Raw genomic sequence first — 23,470 nt, forward strand, 5'->3', positions numbered from 1 at the left:
TCTACATTTTCTACATTTTAGAGAACCATGTTTCTAGGAGTGGTATGGGAATCAACTACGATGCAGGCATGGTTGTCCCTTGCATAGAGTTGATTCTCATGGCCCTAGAAGAAATCAGGTTAGGCCAAGTTGTACTGTCAAACAGTTCTGGAAACTGTTGGGATTCCCACCTGGAGGAATCTTCTGTCTCAGGCAAGGGCTCAATTCGTCAACCCCAACCCGAAATATGGGTATGGCCTCTGAGGGGGCCCAACTATTGATTGTTGAGAAAATCTTATATGCTAGAGCGTTTCGCTTTCATCCAGGTTTGCATCACGCCCTTCAATCAATCTATATATACTCTTCTTCCTAATCCCATTCACTTGTCTTATCATACCCCACACATTATCAATTTCGGTTTCTCTTCCCATTGTAAAGATTCGAAGCATCAAAAGTGTTGAAAACAGCGCCATCTTGTGGCAGGTCAAATTTATAGCAGCCATAAACCAGATTTTGCAGCGCCGTTGTTTTATCAAAGCACAAATAAAAGTTTTAAAACACTACATGTTCAGTTTTCTGATTATATTCACATATTAAAAAATGTGAAAACAATCTAAGTGTTGAGATGAAGAAGTTTATTGGCTTCAATAACCTTGTCCACACAAAGAGGCTTCCTTTTTTTCAGCTTTATTTATTCTAGCAAACACAACATGAAGAAAGAACACTTGTGGTACAGAACTATTAAGCCACCAACAAAATATGCTCTGCTCAGATGCCAATAACAGGCCTCAAAGTCTTTTGCCTTTTAGTATGAATATGTTAGCCTTAAGGATATATATAAAATAGTGCTCCAAAACAAAAAAACACAGATTTTTAAGAAATAAATATTCAAAGCGTACAGGGTTTCATTTCCGCCAATATGGATCATTGGTTTGGATAATATCACTCTGCACTTCAGCTTCTCATCAGATTTTCTGTCCAATCAAATGCTCTCTAATTTTTCTAGTACAACATCTCTATGGTACATCTAAAGGGGGAATTTATTAAACATAATGGTAACACTTCACAATAAGGGTGCACTAATAAACATTAATGCTTAACCATTGCAGACTTTATTGAGTTAAAGTAGTTCACTTTAAAATGAAAAATTACCCCATGATTTACTCACCCTCAAGCCATCCTAGGTGTATATGACTTTCTTCTTTCAGACGAATACAATCAGAGTTATATTAATAAAACCCTGACGCTTCCGAACTTTATAATTGCAGTGGATTGCAACCATTTGCAATCCACTGCCATACTCTTTTAAAGTAGGACTCATGAAGAACTAAACCATTTATTAATTATTACCACTTCAGCAACTAATAAAGAGTCTATCTGATTATGCTAATAGATAATAAATGTAATGTAATAAATAGTAATAAATTGTTATTAATTTAAATGTGTCATGATTAACTCCTTAACAACATATAGTATTATCTAGTAGTGTCAATTAATTTGTTTATTACCACAATGTGTCAAAGTCATGTATTAAAACTTCCAGTTGTTTGCATTAATGAATCAACAGCTAATGATTTGCAAAGATATCATTATGTTATGACTTCACTTGTTAAGGCACATTTTAACTCATGAAGTATTATGTCCTTTTGTTTTTGACATCCACACTAAGCCATGGATTTCAATTTCAAGCCAAAAGTGAGACCATGCGGCCGAACACTGCTTTTCGTAACACTGTGAGCACTGGACACGAGCAGCGAAACTCGACAAAACAAAAGACAATAGAACACATTATAATCAGTGATATTGTCTACTCTGTATGCGGCGCGATGCGACAACAAATCCACAACAGTAAACTTATACGGTCTTCTATTTATGTCATACCAAGCGTTTGTGCAACTTCTGATACAAAGGACAAATGGATTAGCAATGGTCTGTCACGTTCAGTGTAGACAGCTGTTGCAGAGCGATGCAATAACGCATCGGTAAAGTCCAGTTAGACACGATGTAACAGCTGTCAGTAGTTCAGATTCTGAGGTAACATTTGTGTAGTTCAACTTATCCATCTTTTAAACATTTTTAAATTACATTCATTGTGCGACCCCAAACTTTAGTGGGGATGTCAAAACCCATAATGACATAACTAGTAATCAAGTAAAGTCATAACATAATAATAGGCTATATTTGCAAATCATTAGCTAATGATTAATGAAGCAGACACTTCAAATTTAAAATACATGGCTTTGCCACATTGTGGTGACAAACGCATTCATTTATACTAATAGATAACACTATATTATATGTTGTTAAGGAATCAATACATGATGACATTTAATTAATAGCAATTCATATATTACTTTATCTGTTAATACTTTACAACAAGGTTTCATTAGTTAACACAAACTAAGAATAAACAATAATTCTACAGCATTTCCTAATGTGAATCTCAACATTTACTAATACATTATAAAAATAAAAATTTGTTAATATTACTTAATGCAATACGAACTAACATGAACGACTTTGTAACTGACATTAAGAAAGATTAATAAATACTGTAACAAATGTATTGTTACAAATGTCTCAGTTAACACATTAATTTTAACTTGAGACCTTATTGTGAAGTGTAACCCTTAATCTATTAATCAGACTCATTATTAGTTACGGATGCAGTAATAATTAATGGATGGTTTAGTTCTTCATGAGTCATACATGCAATTACTAAAACTCATGATTATTTGTGCATTAGTTAAGCATTAATTAATGCATTTTAGTGCATCAGTATTGTAAACCGACTTAATATTTATTATAAAACTATGATCGTAGAAAAACAAAATAAAATCAACTATATAAAACAAATAAATAGGGCTACACAGAATATATTCCACTTAAAAATTTGAGATTAATAGAAAAAAAAAACTGTGCAACAAGTAGTATAAGCTACGCTCGTTGTTGTGACTCTCTCATACATGTTTTCTATGTTTTCTTTATACATCTTTATTTTATTCAATGTAACTTTGCACAGGCGGCTCACACACTCATAACATATCAGTTCTAGAGTTGCTAATTTGACATTTCAGCCATTCATCATAAAACAAAAATTCAGTCAACAAAAACTGCTTAATTTAAATGGTCCGCTGTAAAATCAGCGTTACCAGCGCCTAACCAAACACATTTTTGCGCATGTGAAGGATGCCGTTAACGTGAATATTGGAACATGAGTACTTCACAAAGCCTTGTTTACATAATAATAATAATAATAGTAATAGTGTAGCAACCAAATGTTACATGTCAATTATGGAAAGATGTGGATTCATGCCGAATGGGAGAACGGTTTAACTTTTAAATTAGTTAATTTTGGCTTGAGTGTGTATGTTGCTTATAATGAATGGCAATATAATTTGTGTTTTATTTTATAGTTGATTTATTTTATTTACCGGTATTTAATATAGCCTGCATATAAATTAATGTCATTGTTTGCAATTGTGAGGTTAACGCGTGTTTTTGGAGTAAGATCAATTTCTCTTTCATGAGATTACTCTTCTTGGCCTAGTTAAGTTTGTCCATGTCGTAAACTCTAGAGGAAAGGTTTCTAAACCGTGAATTTTTTGAGGCGTGATATTTAAATGACGATTGTTTTCAGTCATCCAATTTATCAACGTACGATGAGATTGGCAGGACACAAATGTTTCATGAATCTGACGTGAACCCTGTCATGATGATTTTTGCGCTCGGATCTCATTCGTTTCTAAGTTAGATTGATGAAATGAAGACCACTGAATAACGCTGTGAATTTAAAGGCACTTTAGCGGAACTTTAACACTATTTTGCACCAGAAAGAAACAATGAAAGCTGTACAAGTTCAGCTTTAGTAACATGTAACTTAAAATAATAAAATGAGAGAAAGTGAATCTGTTTAAACCTTTTAACTTTCACTTAGCCACTGGTACTTGTTGAAATGAAGCTTGACGTCTTTTCTTTATCCAGCAACGTATGAAAATCGCTGTTGTAACCAAAAAAAATAATACAGGTAGTATGCTAAAACATATCAATTTCTTCATCTGGTCTGGTGATTTGTCCAGTTCTTGGTTTCCATGTTCAGTGGAATTTTTTCCTTTTTCTGCTGTTGATTCTATAACAGAACAAGTTCAGAAAATAAAAACACTATTAATGCACAATGATAAAGAGAACATATCGGTCTATAATTTGTATACAGCAGCATTCAGGCAGTTTAAAAAAAAAACTTTAAACATAAATGAACAATTTTTACGTACCATTAATGATCAGCTGTACAGTCTGTGTTTCAGATGAGTGTAAGAGGAGGCAGCTGAACTCTCCTGTATCAGTGCGAGTGAGATTGATGAGTTTGAGGGAAAAGTTTCCACTCCGATACTCTTCTGGAAAAGTTTCAGCTCTGCTCTGGTACCGAGGGTTTTGATGCAAAACTGAAACTTGACCTTTAATTAAATCATAGACAGTCTCACTGTCATTGTGTCTCCAAATAACATCCATGTCTTGAGGTTTAAGATCATGTTGAGTAAAAGAAAACGGCAGGAGAACAGAACCACCAATAACAGCCTCTACTGTTTTCTTCAGAAACACTGAAATCACAAAGTGTAATTGTAAAGTCACAGTCTGACATTTACACATGTAATAATTTTGACGTGTTAATAAGTGTTAATGTGTTGCTCAGATGCTCACCTTTGTTTATCAGCACTGCAAACACACAGATGAAACACCAACTGCAGAAACAGAAAAAACAATTTCTTAATCTCAACCAGTACAGCAGGACATTGGCAACAGGCGAGTTTGATATGAGTTCAAAACTGATCACTGGTGATCATGCTGGTTAGAAAAGCTCTCTGACTTGCTGTGATGTAAATACTGTCACATGACTAAGAAAGGTGCAGTTGCTGTTAACCAGGGGCTTGTATCATGAGGGCTTGTACAGTTGAACAAGTTCAGGGTTACAGGATTAGTTTTGAATTGACAAAGCCAAAACAACCCAGTAGGGCTTTGTTGGTACTAGGAATGCGTGGTAGCCTATACTGGTAATGGAAAATATATAAAACAATACAATGCCTTTGCTCATTTCAGAACTTGATACACTGCTGCATAGTGATGAACTTCGGAACAGCAGTGTATCAAGTTCTGAAATGAGCAAAGTCATTGTATTGTTTTATATATTTTCCATTACCAGTATAGGCTACCACGCATTCCTTACCCGAACTGATGTAAAACTGGTGTGTTGACCCCTCAGGTCTCTGTTAGGACCCCAAGCGATCCCATTGGCTCAAACTACTTTTGTACTCTATTAAGTCCCTGATTACAATTCCTCCTACAAAATAATTTTACGATAAATGCTGTTTGAATTACATCCATGTCTGTTTTAGTTAGCTTATGTACTATTGTAGCATACAGATACCAGAATTAGCCTGATAGTTAATACACGCATTTGCATTTGCCCTTGCCGTACATGTATTCATAATCTTCTTAAATGTAATTACGTGTTAAATTAAGTGTTAATATAAATATTTATTTATGCTTATCAAATGACAGAAACGTTCAATTTGTTTTATTATTCACTGTATAGTAACCTATACATCATTTAAATTATATATTGTAAGTATGTACTTAGTATAATCATTAACTAACAGTTAATCGATTTCGAGGGAGGACCCAGTTTATAATCATGACACCAGCAAATGTGACAACAAAGGAACAACTAATAAATCTCACTCTACATGATAATTGTGCTGACGATATAAAATTTGAGAATATCAATATAATGTTAATGCTTCCGTGTGTATTTGTGCAAGCGCTCTGTGAAGAGCAGAGATTGCAGTGTAGAGCATTGCAGCCAGTCACAGACATATCGGTACGTGTTAAGCATATTATCAGAGGTATTTAAGTTAGTCAGAAGCCGCTCATCACCACTGAAAACATTTTGTTTATCGTGAAACTGTGACATCAGTACCGAACAGCCAATCACATGCCTTAAAACAGAGAAACTCAATAGAGTGGTGCAGGTATTACATCACTTTGTTGGCCAAAACACGTAAGCGAGTTAGCATTTAGCACTTCTGGTTCAGAAGTCAATGGATTTTTGGAATGGTGTTTTGGTTTTATGGCTGATATAAGGTCTGTGTGATAAACACAAGTTCAAGATACTTTCATGTTTTATTCTACGACATACAGTAATACATCAGTATTAGTCCACTTGTGTTTTTTTAAGCTGTTACGTGCCTTTAAAAAAGCGGTTTGTAACAAGTGTCAAGGAGATTAAACGTCATCACGCAGGTAAACGCAGTCCGCTTTTACTAACTATTCTAACAGAAACATTCTGGGAAAATTTTGTAGATAAACTGAAAGAGTTTTGCATAATACTTGCATAATAATGTTGAAATCGTGTGACCTTGGTGTAGTTCATTCATAGCCTTTAGATTTTTACTTCTGCCGACTGCATTTAGGCTTAAAATTTCATTAAAGTTTGTGCACATCTGTGAAAATGATCTCAATGGACAAAACGTGCATCATAAACTTTAGTTGATCACAGAGATTTTTTTTTGTGTGCGATAATCCAAATGCCTATGGAAAAATCCTATTGGGTTTTTGCTGCGGGAACAGTGTGATGCGAACTGGCGGTTGACCTACAAAGTGACATCATACCTGCACCACTTGTTCCTCTTTCTTCTGCAGAAGATTAAAGGTGCGTCCCAAATCGCGTACTTGTGTACTGTTCTATGTTGCAGTGTAAATAGTGCTAGTAGTGCGTTCACACTGACATTTCTAAAAATCTTTCAACTTCCGATGTTGAAAGACAAAATAAACATATAACGTTCATACACTACAAGGTTGAGTACATGGTGTATAAGTGCATAGTGTATAGTGTGTCATTTGGGACACACAGCTTAAGATATTGAAATATATAAATGCATTTACATAGCAAGAAGAAAATATCTTGCTTTATCAGTGCAAATCATAGTTGCTAGCCAGATTTACTACACAATCCCATAAAAGTGCTGATGGAAGTGGAACATTTTGCGGTTGACAATGTTAATTGACAAAGCGCAAATTAAAGAACAGAGGCAGCAGATCATTTCTATACTGACCAACACAATCTATAGAGCAGTGCAAAGTAGCGTCTGGATAAAAGTATAATCTGGAAAATGTATTTATTTAAATGCGTAATTAGTTTAAATGTTTTTTTTTCTTGCTTGATTATTATGGGGGTTTTTTTCTAAAAAAACTTGACTCACTCCCAATTGTGGCATGATGTTGCTGATGTTATTGTTTACTTGATAATTATTATAATTTATTATTCATAAGTTATTATTTGATAACATAACCTAAAGACCAATTGATCATTGAATCAATTCAATCTGAATTCAGTCTTTTATCAATCTTCCTTTTTGATTAAAAATAAATAAAAAGTAACATTTATATTGAATATATATATATATATATATATATATATATATATATATATATATATATATATTTATATATATATATAAAATTGTCAAACATTTACACCTGAATTAAAAAATGTTTCCATTTATCATTTAATAGGCCTAGTATTCTTCATGCTCCTAAAGTGATGTAGCTAGTTGAGTGTGAGGAAAAAAGGGGTGAATCCATTGAATCTCCCAAGTGGTCACAGAAGACGCATTTGAAACGCGTGGTAATAACAGGAGAAACATGCTTCTTGACTGGCCAGTTGTGATCGGTTCACATTTCCGATATATTGTTTATAAGTTGTGGGCGTCAGAGAGCCGGTATCAATATGCGAATTGCGGGAAACTCCCAGAACTTTCGGGTATGCTAGGAAGTCTGGTACATGTAGCATAGTTATCCTGCAGATGCTAAACTCTGAATATGATTTAGCAGTAAATGTTCTTGTTCTAAAGTTTCTTCACCCATCTTACCCAACTGGTAAAATCGTGAACGCACAGTAAGACGAGACCAATCAAACTATCAGATAAAAGCAATCTCACACGCACCGAGAAACAAAGGCCAACATAACAAGCTAATGCTAATGGCTAACAGCTAAATCAATATAATAGTTACATCTATTTTTTTAGCATTGCCCTGCAACTGTTAATTAATCAAACCACGAATTATGCATGCAATACAATGACGTTAAATGGGGTTGGTTTGTTAATACTAGTTTAAGCGAGGACAAAAACAAACCAGGCCAAACGCAAAAGCGAGCGCGCTAACTTCGTTTCACATTTTTCGCGGCAGTATAGAAATGAAATGCCTATGAAGTACGTAGTTTGTGAAAACAGAAATTCATTTGAAACATCATGAACATACCTGATGATCATAGCGCCCCTATACAATTAATATATTTACATTATATAAGCGGCGAGGGCTTTCGAAACACGCTAGCTTCGAATCTTGAATCATTTGTTTCGTAGTGATGGGTGGGTCGGTCATGAACGATTCGTTCACTTTGAATCTTTAATATGACTCGGAAGAACCGAGTTGTCTCAGAGAGTGATTTAAATGTTTTTATTTTGATAAACATGACGCAACATAGGCTAACATCGAAACTACATGAAAATAGATTTGACTGGTATAAAAAAAAACTGATTTGTTGTGACCAATAGTGCAACTGAAGGTGTTCGAATCAAGTTCGAATAAAAACGAAAAAAAGTGATCGTTGTCATGCGGAAGATTCGGCCAATCTTGGATCAGTTGTGTCGTCATCAGAGCTCGTGCAGCCTCTCTTGAGAAGTTTTGCAGAATAAAGTGTAAAAAATTGAAGCATCGCAGGATGAGGCTGCATCCGAAAACTTAAGGCTGATTTATACTTCTGCGTCAGACCTACGCCGGAGCCTCTACGCTATACACTACGCGTTGGTTGTCATTTATACTTCTGTGTCGTTGTTGCGTTGACGCGCAATTACAAATGCAGAGGGAACATGTGAAACCCGAGGGAGGGGTTCTAGCAGACCAATCACAGCGCATGCGTCCGAATTGACAGGTTGTTACATTTTTGGAGAGGTGCAAGTCAGGGTACGCCGAAGGTTACGCGCGCTACACACAGCCTACGGCGTAGCTACGGCGTGTGTTCGACGCAGAAGTATAAATTGGGGTTTAGGCAGACTTGTTGCCTCGCTGCCCTACCAAGCAAATGGTGCGTTAAAGTCTTCCTGGGAAGTTCGCATGTACGAAGTGGAAGTCGTGTTTGAGCCATTCCACCGAATGGGTGACATTTGCTTGTTGTAACTCTCCAAATTAAACTTGATTTTTTAAAATCTTTTTTTCAACACTGAATCTAATACTACACATATTTAACTATTCAAAATGTGAATTGGTCAATCTCAGCCAACTTTTTTTATTTTTTATTACAAGGTTTAAGCAGAAGATGGACACATTTTCTCAGTCCTGTTACTGAAACTCATGTGCCATTTAAAAAACATTTTTAAAAGCATGTCAATTAATTCCTTTGTTTTCCCCACAAGAAAGTGTTTATTTTAAAGAAATTGTTGGTTATATGTTCAAATAATTGATATTTGTGAAAAAAAATCACTATATATTAAGGCAAGGTGTATTTTAATAAAAAACAAAAAGCCATTTTTTCATTTTAAAGAAGACCGAACCCTCAGGTTTATAATTGTTTTAATAATTTAATTTATTAAACTACTTTATAAATGATGGACCAAACAAAACTGATAAAAACACTGGTTTAACTTTATTTTTTTAGAAAAAAAAAATAGTAACAGGAATGAACACTTTGTAACAGGAATGAACACTTTGTAACAGGAATGAACACTTTGTAACAGGAATGAACACTTGGTAACAGGAATGAGCGTCCATATGTGTGTGTATTGGAGAAAGTCTACATGACTGTGTGTGCATAAGATTTCTGTTAAAGTGATGTACTATGTGCTAGAAGTACTTCACAGAGAAGGAGGTGGAAAGAGAAAGAAGGAGAGAGAGAAGAAGAGAGATGGAGGGAGAAAGAGGGAAATTAAGACAAAAAAGGGGGAAAAGAGAGGGTTGCGTGTGTGTTTCGCTCCTTCCATTGCAATATGCCATAGGTGTGTGTTTCTGGCACCTGCGGGTTTTCTCCATTTTCTACAAAATATAAGAAAGACAAAGACACAACGTTTAAGTTACCTCGTGGTGGACTGGCTTCCTGAAAGTATGGTGTTCACATTATAAAACTAATGCTAATGTCTACAATATAAGTAACTGCAACCTTAAAACTCATAATTCAGGTGAATAGTATTATATAAACTAATATTTACAGTATTAAATCAACAAAACAGAGGACTCTACTCACTTCTGTTACTTAAACTCACTCCTGTTATTTATTCATATAAGCAACAGGACTGAAAGTAACAGGATTGAGTTAAGCAAAAAGTTATCAAATACATGCCATATGGTCACATAGAATACATGCTAATAGCATGAGGACACTGAGCAATTACTAGTGACTTACCAAAAGTTCATGTTTTTAAAATAAACAAATAAAATCTAAGAAAGAATTTAGGTAACAGGACAGTATGTTGCGATTTACCTTCTCAGTCATAGTTACAATTTCATCAAATATACAGAAATTAAAATGAGAGGACTTACTTATGGTCTTCCCATTGCCTTCAGAAGATCCAGATGACGCAACTTCCTGTTGAAAATGTGTCTCGTGGAATATTCCAAATTTTTCAGAGGGGGGGATGTGTTAGGATAACAGGACTGAGTGAAAACCCGGGGACACGACTAAAATTTGTATTTAATCTAAAATATTAGATACAATATTTTTTACTCATGAAAAAAAAAAAACATTTTAAAGCATAGATTGGATATAAAGTCACACAACAATGCAAACAAATTAATGTTTTCTGAAGGATTTTAATCAGCATATTTCATGGTAAATTTTAGAGATAGAGTGGGGACATGCAGAAAATGCTATTTTTTAGTGTTCTATGTAGTTTTTATTAATGTTCTTAATTATACATTTTAAATTTGTAGTTAGCTTAATGTGCAGGACATTTTGCTTAATAATAAAATGTCTTTTAGAGTTTGAGGTGCTTTCATGTTACCTCATAAAGATCGTATTTACCAGTTCAGCGCACATAAACGCCACCACAATGTCGTAAATACGAGTGGGAAGCCCTGTATTTTCTCCAAGCCCCGATCTTTATGAGTTGAGGGTGTGTCAAGAGAGAAACAGGGCAGAACACCACAATAGTTAAAGGTATTTAGCATGATATTGTCAGGCTTCTATTTACAGCAAAGTAAGCTGTAAATATGCTAGCATTATAATATAACAATAGCCTATGTAACGATAAAGTTTGCAGTGGCTTCATATATGCCTGAATGTTATGAATCAGCCTGAATGTTATGATCAGGCTCCCTGGCCACAACATAAAGTGACCGCAAAGTCAGTTGTACTTGTTTGTCTAGGGAATTTATTAAACAATTAAGTAAATTACAAACAAAACAGAAATTGGGAGAAAACTACAACAGAACAAAACATTGCAGGAAGATCAACAACAACAGGCGTGGTGGCCGGTAAACAAGTCTCTCCCTCCTCTTCCCCCTCTCTGCACGAAGTGCCTCAGCTTAAAAAGGGTGTCTCTCCGCCCACTCGTTACCTGATCACACCTGCACACAATAACAAAGGAAAAACATACTGCCGAGCAGCCAAACATTAGTAAAGGAAAACAGAGCCACCAACGGTAGTGGAGGTACGTAACACACCCCCACACCAAAATGGTGACTCCAGTCTCCATAATCATAATACAAATCAGACATGACATATAATGCCATACACAAACCCCCACCAATAGAGATGCGTGGCAATAAAAAAAAAAAAAATAACAATACTGTACTATTACAAAACACACAAACAATTTGAGTTATGACAATACAGTTATCAAGTAACTGTAAACATAAAAATACTGAACTAAGGTACTCTAGATAAGGCGTCTGCTAAGACGTTATCAGTACCACGGATATGCTTAACCTCGATGTTAAAAGGTTGTAAGATTAAACTCCACCGCATCAGACGCTGATTAGCGTTTCTCATGCGGCTTAGGAACTTCAGAGGGTCATGATCACTATAAACGGTCGTTCTATCTGAAGCACCCAGATATACTTCAAAGTGTTGGACATCAAGAACAAGGGCCAGAGTCTCCTTTTCGATGGTAGAGTATCGCCGTTGATGTTGATTAAACTTTTTGGAGAAGTAGCAAACGGGGTGATGGACATTTTCAAGCCCATCTTGAAGGAGGACAGCACCAGCACCTTGATCGCTCGCGTCAACAATTCAAATTTCATGCAATTTTATACATTTAATGTCCTGAGGACAGAAATGTAACCCTTTCGGTGGAATGGCTCATTTACGTTTACGATGGCAGATGCGTTCAAGTCACTTTCGTCGAAGTAAGATGGCGGTGCACTTTCTCTTAATTACACAAAAACACAGCAATGTTTTCAAACTCTAGTTCTAGAAAACGAAGAACAAAGAAATGTGCATCAGGAGTGCTTTTATTTTTTTATGTTTTTAATTCATATACGAAGCCACTGCAAACTTTATCGTTACATAGGCTATTGTTATATTATAATGCTAGCATATTTTGTGCAGGTGATTAGCTTACTTTGCTGTAAATAGAAGCCTGACAATATCATGCTAAATACCTTTAACTATTGGGGTGTTCTGCCCTGTTTCTCTCTTGACACACCCTCAACTCATAATCGGGGCTTGTTTTTGGTTTTTGGCTTGCTTGGAGAAAATACATGGCTTCCCACTCGTATTTACGACATTGTGGTGGCGTTTATGTGCGCTGAACTGGTAAATACGATCTTTATGAGGTGAAATGAAAGCAGTGAAAATGAAACCTGCCTTAGTGATTGTAAAACATTAAACACTGGCATCACGTGACGCGTCTCTGCAAAGTAAATGAGACACATCTTTGTATTTATCTAACAACCAGATTAGGCTGAGCAATTTTATCGATTCTGCGATATAAATCGATATTTTTTTCTCCAAGAAAGTATCGATTTTTAAGCCGCGAGTATCGATAGCCTACATAAGTCCCATTCAAATCCCCCGAGTTTACCCCCGTCCCCTTTAAAGTAGCACCAGGTAACTTTTGCTCTCGGGGTCCCCCTACAGTTGGGAAACAGTATTGTCCTCTACTACTGTCGTAAACTCTGTCATCGTGCATTTGTTGACAACCATGATAGCCCTGAACACTGTTGGAGGAGGTCACATGCAGGTGTTCTGCTTGCGTCGCGTGTGAAATGTCTTCATTCCAGGTACAGTGGCATATATTTCAGCATGTCATATGAATATAATTTCATGGGTTTTATTTTTTTTCTAACGACAAATGATCGCGATGATAACGTTTACAAGCCAGTGTTATTATAGTAGCCTAGTCTGTTGGTTACCGTTTTACTGAATCTATATGATACTTCAATGCAATGTTTGAGTTGTAGATAATAACCATATATCGTCAATATTATAATATCAAGCTACCATACATAAATCTGCAAATTTTACAAATCGATTTGCATTATAGCTTGAGGCAAGACAAATAATCATTTCCTGATTAATGAAGATAAACGGAGGATAAGATAGCTACCGTAACATAGTCAGGCAGACAAAAAAACACCCCAGACTACGGGGTGTCATTGGTTGTTGCGTTAAATGTTACCCAGATACAATAGTGCTATTTTCTGATTGGCTAACAACACCAGACGAACAACACCAGAGGAGACGCGCTTGAATTCATGCCTGTTCCACAGTGAGAGCGGCACGGCCAGAGTTTTGGGCGCTGCGGCATATTAAATATATTACAAATAGTTTTTCAGCGTGAGAAATACAATGTGTGGCGGGAGGGCGTGACAAAAGACCGAAATGAGTGACTGTCACGCTCAATGCGTGACACTTGACAGCCCTGCGATTTTAAGGAAGTGGGGGTGGTGGTGGAAGTGACGTATATGCCGTAAAGCAGTCGAATTTTGTAGTTCTCTTTGTTCGCCGGTTACTACCCGAAACCCGAAGTTTAAAAGTACGATTAAAAACGCTACAGACCCCGTCAGCCTATGGCAGACGTGTCATTCAACCTATTGTAAGTCGATGCACCATCACAAGAGACTTGGAAATATATTATGAAGGTTGAAAAGTTACCTGGTGTTACTTTAAAGCTCGGACGTTATTGGTTCTTCTGTCGGTACTGGAGAAACAAATAAAATACACATACTTTTTATTATTGCTATAAAGACGTAATCTTGAACATGTTTATCTCGCCAGCGCGCTCCAAAATGGACTGCAAGGAGACAAGATAAGCTTAACTTTGGGCTTCATGTGCGCATCTAAACTATCAAATATATACAAATATAAAAATGACCAGCTCTTCACTGAAACATAGTTTATTCACTTAAACACAGTTTATGTCTTAAATGGACGTAAATAATTGGGAGAAAATTATGGTGCATCAGTCACCTATTAGGTCTGCACTTGGTTTTAAAGGGGCAGCAGTCTAATGAACCTGCTGACGATTGAGCCATTAATGCTCGTCAAACTACAAAAGGCACTCACAGCTCTTGAATGAATAACTTAAACTTGTCCAGTCAGAGACATATATTGTGTAATTGATATTTTTAGTTTTCAGTTCAATTAATTCAATCCAAGTTAATGGAACACTCACAAGATGTCACCAAAATCACTCTTGTCAACTTTAAATCTTTTTCAGAAAATGATGTAAGTGTATCATATTATATCGAATCGTATCGTTGGCTGAATATCGTGATATATATCGTATCGTGAGCTGGATATCGTGTATTGTATCGTATCGTGAGATTAGTGTATCGCTAAAGCCCTACAACCAGACTGATCACTCTGAGAACCAGACTTCAGTAACTTTGTCCATAATACAAAAACACAATACAACAATGCTGTAATACAAATACTCAGATTTTGCATGCAAGGTACAGTATTTGACGGATGAATAACGTCAAACAGACAAATATTACAATAAATAAATAGATATAAAACAAACAGATCAACTTTATTAAAACAATCATGAAGGAAACGCATGCAACCAAACCTATATGCCTGTAAACAAATTGAATAGCAATTTTATGAAAAGGCTGTTTTTATTTTACCCTTTTGTTTCTCTTTCTCTGCAGGTCAGATTGAGGACGTCACTGGAAGCTCTGCATTCCTGAAGTACTTGACAAACCAGACAGTGTATTGAGACACACTGACAGCAGGAATGTGTGTGAGATCAGAAATAACACTATTTAAATATGTGACTCTATAAGAACTGTGGCGAGATGCATAGAGAAATACCTACAAAACTACAGTGTGTGGACAGTTTTAGACACTTGTGAAAACTGATGTAAAGTCAACAACAATGCCATAATATATGTATCTTTTAACAATAAACCTCTGTTAAATAAATCAATATTGATCACATTAAAACAGCTCTGTCATAGTTTTAATTTTGTGTGTATGTTTGTGTATAAATACTAACAGGTACAGTACGCAGAAGCCAAGAACCTTATTCAATAAATCTATAACAGAAGGATCTTCAATGTTCACTGATATATGAAGTTTTAAATGTCTTCATAAGATGTCTTGAAAGTGTTTTGTGCCTTAAATGTTCCTGTAGTATGATTATTTTAGCCTGTAATTTGTTCAATAATAAGCATTCTGAACACTTCCCTAAACTTCACCACCTTGCATGTCAAACACAGTGTTTTTGTATCCTTAAGTAAGATCTGTTTATTTGAGAAACAAAGCTGCGTATGAAAATAAGACTTGTTTTGAATATAATTGAATATAAGTCATCAGCAAAGAATAACCGAAAACAAGCTCTCTATAATCAAGGTTAACAAGGAAAGGAAACAAGAAACAGGTGAGATGCATTAATCAAACAATGAATAGTAGCAAATGCAAACAAAGAAACAGAAAAGGAAACAAAGATGCAAAGAAAAAAACAAATAGCTAAGGGTATGTTTACACGACAACGATGTACAAAAAATGGAAAAGTATTTTCTTTGTACAGACAACAACGTTCTGTGTGTTCACACAAATCCACAAAAACGACTAAAGTCGCTATATTATGTTGCCAAGGCCAGTAATTGGCGATGTCACTTTGTAAAAGACTATGCACACCTGCTCACATACACATTCTGACGCCAAACGCGCATGTTTATAGACTAAACACTTAATATGCATGTGCATGACATTACCGTTTTCACAGATTTGTGTTCTGTAGTTTTCACTGAGACAATAACGGCATCGTTTTCAAAAACTTGCTCTTTGAAACCCATTTTCAAAGGTTTGTATTTACAGGCCCCCAAAACGCTGTGGTCGTGTAAGAGAACTGCCAAACACATTCAAGGCATGAATTTGGGTGAAGATTTGTGGGAATCAAACCCAACTTAGGTGTTGCCAGAAAAGTTTTTTATAAAATCTGAATCAAATAAGTGATTGATTTGAATAGCTGATGAAGATGTTCCAGTCTAGATTCTGCTAAAAGTTTTACTAATCCATTTCTCTAACTGTTCTGCCTATTTTTTACTCTCAGATAAAACATTTCTACATTGTTTTAAAAACAATACGTTTTTACACTCTTTTGTGCTGTTATATTCTGGCTGTTTGTACCTTTTTTGTATCACAGAATGTAAGATCTTATTTGATATATATTTGTTATATATTGCCCTTACGAAAAAGAAGTATACTTCAAGTTCATTTTATGAAGTATACTTAAGTAATGTTCAATTATATTTTTAAGTATAATTATGTAGCAAGTATTTTAATGTCATATGTATTAGTAGTAAACTTGTAAGTGTACTATTTTAATACCGCTTGGGACTATATTGGTCAACTTTTAGTATATAAAAGTATATGTTTAAGTGTACTATAAGTGTAACATTATTAAACTTTAAGTGCACAACTAGTTCATAATTACCTTTGTCATTTGTACTGCAAGTGAAATTATGGCTATTCTAGTAGTTTAATATTGTAGTGTTACAAATTTATTAAATGTTTAATTTAGGTTCAACAGTATTTTAACTAAGAAAGTTCACACAAGTGTTTACCATTTTGAGGCATATATGATGACATTTTTGATACGTCTGTCTTTTATTTACCTGCTTTGTTTCAGAGGCTCTGAGTTACACTGTCATGCTGATGTTTCAGAGTGTCTCCACCTCTATGTAAATCCCTCCCCCTTGAAAGTTATAAACATTGTGTTTGAGCTGTTGAGTTTAGACTTGGAAGACTACAGCATTGCAACAGCAAAGTCCTCAATAAAGAGTAACTTCTGCTTTGAAATATATCCCAACGTCTCCTGGTCTCTGAAGAAAAAGTTTCCAACACTATTTTAATACTTGTTGCAAATTTTCAGTTTATGAAAGTACACTTTGAAGTATACTCTCAGTAAACTACTAGTTTAGTAGTTTTATACTACAAGTTTTCTTTAAGTGAACTTAACATCATACTTGTAGTTTACTAAATATATATTAGTATTGCTCTTTTAGTGTACTCTCAGTAAACTAAGTTTAGTAGTTTATACTGCAAGTATACTTGCACAATTTCTTTTAGTGTACTCTCGGTAAACTACTAGTTTAGTAGTTTTATACTACAAGTTTTCTTTAAGTGAACTTAACTTGCAGTAGGCCTATACTACTATGTTCAAATATTATTTTTTATACTTGAAAAATACCTTTAACTGTACTTTAATTTTAAAAACATTTTATTAGCTTCATGCTGTCACAGTCTTCGTCTGCACCTGTCTGTCTTAGTGTGCACTACACTCCCCAGAATCCTCCTTGTCTCCACACCTGTACTCACTCCCTCAATTACCAGACTGTTCATCGTTATCTTCATCAGTGTCACCTGTCTTCACCTTGTTATGTGTGATTAGTGCTTGTATTTAGTTTGCTTCTGTTCAGTCTGTCCTGGTTGGTCCTTGTCGATGTTATGTAGATGTTACACTGTTAATGTTTAGAGTGTTTAGTGCTTGTCCATTCTGCCAACCTGCCTGTATCTGTTTATTCGTTTCATTATTTTTTGAGTAAATATTGGAATTAGATAGTGATGGGCAGATCGAGGCTTCGTGAAGCAATGAAACAGTCGAAGCAAATGTGCCATTTTGTTTCGAGGCTTCGAATCAATCCGAAACCCGTCTCCACGGTGACACCTAGTGGTCACTTGCAGGTGTTGATCTGAAACAACCTTTACAAAGAGCTAATAAAAAAATGTGTTTTTTTTTATTTTTTATTATTGTATTTTTGTAATATATGAAGCTTGTAACCTGTAGTCTCTTCACATTGCATAATGTGATTTTGGTCATGAAAATGAATATTAATAAAAATAAATCAAGCCACAATGTCTCCCTTTCTTATAGATTTTTATTCAAAAATATTAATTTCTCTGCTGTTGAAGGACTCAGCCTACTTCTTTTTTTTACAGATAATTTCTCCAGCCTTTGAAAAAATTCTCTCACAAGGGACACTTGTTGCTGGCATACAAAGATATTTTTTAGCTAGGACATACAAATGAGGAAAGATTACTGCTCTCTCTTTCCAGTAAGTTAGAGGATCATGAGTTCTGGGCAAAAACGCATCGCTGAGGTATTTTTTCACTTCCACTGTGGCATCAGCTGTAGGATTGTGTATCATCTGGGTCTCACGGATACGATTGTCAAAATGTTCCCATAAACTGTCTTGTGTTTCAACTGGTGTTGATGATGATGGGCCTGATGTTGACATTTGTGGTTCTGAAGAAAACGGCAATTAGTAACAAATCATAAACTGACAACACATATGAAGTATAAATTTCATGAATCACATTACATAAGATAACATAGACTGAAACTCACCAGGAGTTGTGTTTGAACGCATCAGTGAAGCACACTCCAGTGTGATGTGCTTTTCAGCATCCAGGGCTTTGGCAGGATTTCCAAAAGCCACATTTTTAAACCTTGGGTCCAGCAGTGTAGCCAGTGCCAAGGCTCTAAAAGTCTCGTACCCTCCACATCTGGAGTGCAGACCTTCTTGTAGATGTGAGCCTATGAGCCAACACAAGAGAAAACCATATTAATTAAAATAATGACAACAATATGAGAGTTATGGCCAATTACACGTATGGTCATAGTGTCCTACCTAATTGTACAGTTGATTCCTGCGTTGCATTTCCTTTTTTCTGTGCAAGCTTGTGCTGCAACATCCTGTACAATGGTATGAGCTTTGAAGCAGACACTCTCTGTTCCTCTGACATCTCTGTTGTTGCTAGTTTGAATGGTTGAAGAAGTGTCAATGACTGTTGAATAATGTCATACTCAAGACTTGTCAGGGGAGCAGTATCACTGTTTAAATTGGCAAGTGCAGCACCCACTAGCTCACGTTGCTCATACAAGCGTTGTAGCATGTCGAATGTGCTGTTCCATCTCGTTTCAACCTCCTGTATCATTTTCAGACTTGGTCTGCCCATCAAGCTCTGCATCTCCACAAGCTTGTCCTTTGCTTTGCAGCTGGATCTGAACAACCCCACTATCTTTCTGGCTTTCTGGCGAATTTCATTGATGACTGGGGTTTGATCCAGGGCCTTTTTCACTATCAAATTCAAATTATGAACAAAACATGGGACATGGCGAAGGTTGAGTAGCTGGGCACTTAGGATCATGTTGGATGCATTGTCAGTCACCATGCAGTGAACTTTGGAGGTTATTCCCCACTCAGCTATTAGCAAGGCTTTAGCCTCCATGAGATGCTGGGCTGTGTGGGTTTGGTAAAACCTCCTTACACCCAGTAAAACAGTTGCCATTGTTGCCTCTGGTGTTATGTAATGGCATGTTACACCAAGATATCCATCCATATTAATGGAAGACCACATGTCAGCCGTAAGGCTAACAAATTCCGCCTTTTGTAGGTCCTCCATTGTCTTCTCCTTGGTTGTGTTGTACCTTTCGCTGACCATTGTTTTAAGCACCTTCCGGGATGGGAGGACATAGCTTGGATCAAGCTTGTTCACAAAGGCCCTGAAACCCTCATCCTCCACGATGGTGAAGGGCTGCAGATCCTTCACCACCATGTTCAGAAGAGCCTCATCCAATTCCCTCTGTCTGCCTTTTAAAAGAGAAGATAAAACATACTTTCAGACAAATATATTGGAAAAATAGTAGCCTACCGTGAAAGTAGTCTACTGGTTCATTTGGAAACCTTCCTAAACAAAGTTATGTTATGAATATTTATGCTCAGTGTGCAGAGAAAGATAAAGTGCATTATAGAAATACAACAATTACAAAAAAACAAAATGATGTCTTGGCTGTAGATTGGGTACTCATATGTAGACATATAAAATGTATATTCACAAAGTATAATATTATATTGACAACATTTGTTTTTAAAGTGATTGGCAGTTGTGATTGGGATGTTAGGCATGTCTTAGTCCATGGCCTTTCTAAACAATGGCCCAACACTTAGTTATTATATTTCACTTATAATTAGCCTATATTTCAAACAATGCATACCTTGCTTAGATGGCCCAGCAGTGTCAGTAGCAGGCCTTGGTACAGGGGGAACACTACCATCCTCTGCACCCTGCAGAATGGCAGGATGAATGCTCCTCAAATGGCGCATCATGGATGATGTATTGTTGCAGTAGGCTAGCTGCCGATCACAATACACACATCTCACTTTATTTGGGGTTTCCAAATGGAAATGCTCCCACACCACAGATGTACGGCATCTCTTCTGTGGAGCCTCCATTTCTATCTATCTATCTATCTATCTATCTATCTATCTATCTATCTATCTATCTATCTATCTATCTATCTATCTATCTATCTATCTATCTATCTATCTATCTATCTATCTATCTATCTATCTATCTATCTATCTATCTTATATGTAGCCTATCTATCTAATAATCTATATGTATCTGTAATATATGTATCTATCTATTAATCTATATATATATATATATATATATATATATATATATATATATATATATATATATATATATATTTCTATCAATGCATCTATTAATGTGTCACTATATGTACTCTGTGTGTCTCTAAGTCAATGTGTAAATGTAAATTAAATCCTAAATATAACTAAACAAATCGCACTATAAATGTCACTATATCACCAAAAATCCGCTATCTCAAAACCAAACTCCTCTCACAAAAACCCACGATATGAAAATGCGTTGACAAAACTTTTATACTGTGTGATTGTGTGATTTGTTCCCGAACCGACCAATCAATGAAACCCTGATTCGGAGGAGCACTCCACCTGATGAAACACTTAGACGCTTCATTTAGCCGTTGTCACGTGACGTGGGTGTTTTGAATCACGCTTCGGATCAGTGTTTCGAATCATCTTTGCTTCGGGATCTCGCAAAGCTTCGGAACGTCTGTTTCGCGCCAGCCATCCTTAGAATTAGAGCTTTTGCCTCAGCCTGCCTTCTTCTACCCGTTTTAAACATTTTAAACAAAAAAGTTGAAAAAATAATTTTTTTTAGTCAAAGACTACGCCAGATTCAGATTCAGAACGATGATCAAAACACAGATGGAGTAGATTGAGTCCAACAACCCCAAAGCTTTTTATTTACACGCTGTTTAATGATTGATGATCACGTAATTTAAATTTACACTTGTTTCAGCTTCTTCTTCTCCTGGGTTTTGATCCGGAGATTCTGTACTAGAAGATGTGCCATAGCGCCCCATACCGTATATGAAACTCTGGTGGTTAATCTTCTAAACTTTGTCCGGAAAGCAGACACACTCAGTCAGTTTAAATCTAGACTAAAAACACATCTCTTTGACCTAGCATTCACATAACACATTATAAACTTCTATAATTCAATGTTAGGCTGCATAGATTGGGTCAGCCGGAACCTGAAACACTTCCCATAAAACCTGATGTACTCGTTACATCGTAAGAAGAATGGCGTCTACGCTAACATTAGTCTCTCTGTTTATCCCGAGGTTTACAGCAGTCTGCCGGATCCAGGCCATATCCGGATCTAATGAAGGACCTGCGCCTGGACATGGCGACAACACAGTCCTGAAGTGTCAACTAGTCTCTCCCCTGTGAAGACCTCCTTCCCTTCCCTTTAACTCTGTCCAGATAAAACTTTGTCAAAATAGTTCCAGTTCATGTAGTTTTCTGTCAGAACGGTGTTGTGTAAGCAGCCCCTAACTAATGATCTTTGCAACGGAAGTGAATCAATCAAAACTAACTTTAGCTGGACAATAACTTTATTCTACAGCTGCTGTAAAGCCAAAACAATCTCTGTTACTTTAATTTCATATTATCACTGTAAAGCTGCTTTGTACAGTCCATATTGTTAAAAGCGCTATATAAATGAAGGTGACTTGTTCAAAAACTCTAGGAATGCTGCATGCAAGATGAATTTGGATGTTGGAATATCCTAAATCAAATGTACCACTTCAGATCTTAAGCCCAATTTATACTTCTGCGTCGAACTTACGCCGTAGCTACGCCGTAGGCTGTGCGTAGCGCGCGAACCCTTCGGTGTACCCTGACGTGCACCTCTCCAAAAATGTAACAACGCGTCAATTCTACGCGGACACAAGCGCTGTGATTGGTCTGCTCAAACCGCTCCCTCGGGTTTCACATGCTCCCTCTGCGTGCGTCAACGTGGACAACGACGCAGAAGTATAAATTAAAACCAAAGCATAGGCTACGGCGTATGTCCGACGCAGAAGTATAAATCAGCCTTTAGTGAGTGACAGTTGTAACAGGCCAAAACAAACCAAGCTTGCAAACATTTGAAATCTTTCTCAAGCCACTCAGTTGGTTCACAGCTGCTAGCAAAGCACATAGTATGGCACCTACATGTGAACACACCACTTTTAAAGCTGACCAAATCTCACCAGTCCCTCTTTCGCCACAGGAACCCATGTCGTCAGTGTGGGGTCGTTTAAACTGTAGAAATAATTTACCATACATTGGAAAACAAGATTAGATTTATGCAATAATGTATTATGTTAACTTAAAAAAAAAAAAAGATTCCCCTACAATGTTGACAAAAATGACCCTGAAACTAATGACCCATGGATTAAAGTTAGATAGCTAGCGTTAATTAGTACAAAGCATTACTTTGATAATGAAGAATTTCTGGTTCTTTACCTCACAAACGGCAGCATTATTGACCCATCCAGACTGAAAGTACATATAACTCTCTGTACTTGTATAGGCTTTCATCCTGGAGGCAATATAAGGTGAGGGATTCTCCACAAGATAGATTTAAACATTGCCGAAGTGGACCTCTGGCAGGGACCTGGTGGTTTTTGGTGACTAAAATACAGCGGCAGGTGCAGTATATGGATCACAAGTGCCCAAAGGTTGCAGTTGTGTTCATATCTTAGTTTTTCTTCTGTTGAGAGGTGATTCAAATATTCGTGGCTTGAAACAAAACTTTTTTGGCTTGTGCTGCGTCTCTATGGAAAAATAATTGTAAGCCGCTATGTTGGCCCATTGTTTTGCC

General features: G+C 36.3%; 3 protein-coding genes and 1 long non-coding RNA gene across 11 annotated transcripts in view; 2 read left to right on the forward strand and 2 right to left on the reverse strand.

Moving 5' to 3' along the window:
- Window positions 1–16,905, forward strand: part of LOC143736177 (uncharacterized) — a 33,850-nt gene extending 16,945 nt beyond the window's left edge. The window contains exon 3 of the long non-coding RNA XR_013203374.1: window positions 15,127–16,905. This is a non-coding gene — a long non-coding RNA (uncharacterized LOC143736177). The remainder of the gene's footprint in view (window positions 1–15,126) is intronic.
- LOC143736164 (CD276 antigen homolog) overlaps window positions 1–23,470 on the forward strand; it is a 686,062-nt gene that overhangs the window by 320,005 nt on the left and 342,587 nt on the right. The gene's annotated exons all lie outside the window — the stretch shown is intronic.
- Window positions 600–8,449, reverse strand: LOC143736170 (uncharacterized). 3 transcript variants are annotated; one of them, XR_013203368.1, is made up of 5 exons: window positions 8,296–8,449; window positions 4,678–4,718; window positions 4,251–4,577; window positions 2,699–4,108; window positions 600–1,306 (listed from the first exon to the last, which is right to left on the reverse strand). XR_013203368.1 is itself a non-coding variant. In XM_077226804.1 (4 exons), exons 1-4 carry the CDS (start codon window positions 8,304–8,306, stop codon window positions 3,909–3,911), a joined length of 579 nt encoding a protein of 192 aa, XP_077082919.1. In that variant the 5' UTR covers window positions 8,307–8,427; the 3' UTR covers window positions 600–3,908. The 3 variants fall into 3 exon arrangements, 1 of the variants encoding a protein (XP_077082919.1); XR_013203369.1 differs by having other exon boundaries at window positions 600–1,643; window positions 2,116–4,108; window positions 8,296–8,400; XM_077226804.1 differs by having other exon boundaries at window positions 600–4,108; window positions 8,296–8,427.
- On the reverse strand, window positions 18,343–20,070 carry LOC143736158 (E3 SUMO-protein ligase ZBED1-like). Its single transcript, XM_077226782.1, has 3 exons — window positions 19,114–20,070; window positions 18,831–19,019; window positions 18,343–18,728 (listed from the first exon to the last, which is right to left on the reverse strand). Exons 1-3 carry the CDS (start codon window positions 20,039–20,041, stop codon window positions 18,403–18,405), a joined length of 1,443 nt encoding a protein of 480 aa, XP_077082897.1. The 5' UTR covers window positions 20,042–20,070; the 3' UTR covers window positions 18,343–18,402.

This window comes from Siphateles boraxobius, unplaced genomic scaffold (assembly GCF_051911475.1).
Source record: "Siphateles boraxobius isolate OS27281-9 unplaced genomic scaffold, OSU_SipBor_1 13, whole genome shotgun sequence".
NCBI lineage: Eukaryota > Metazoa > Chordata > Actinopteri > Cypriniformes > Leuciscidae > Siphateles > Siphateles boraxobius.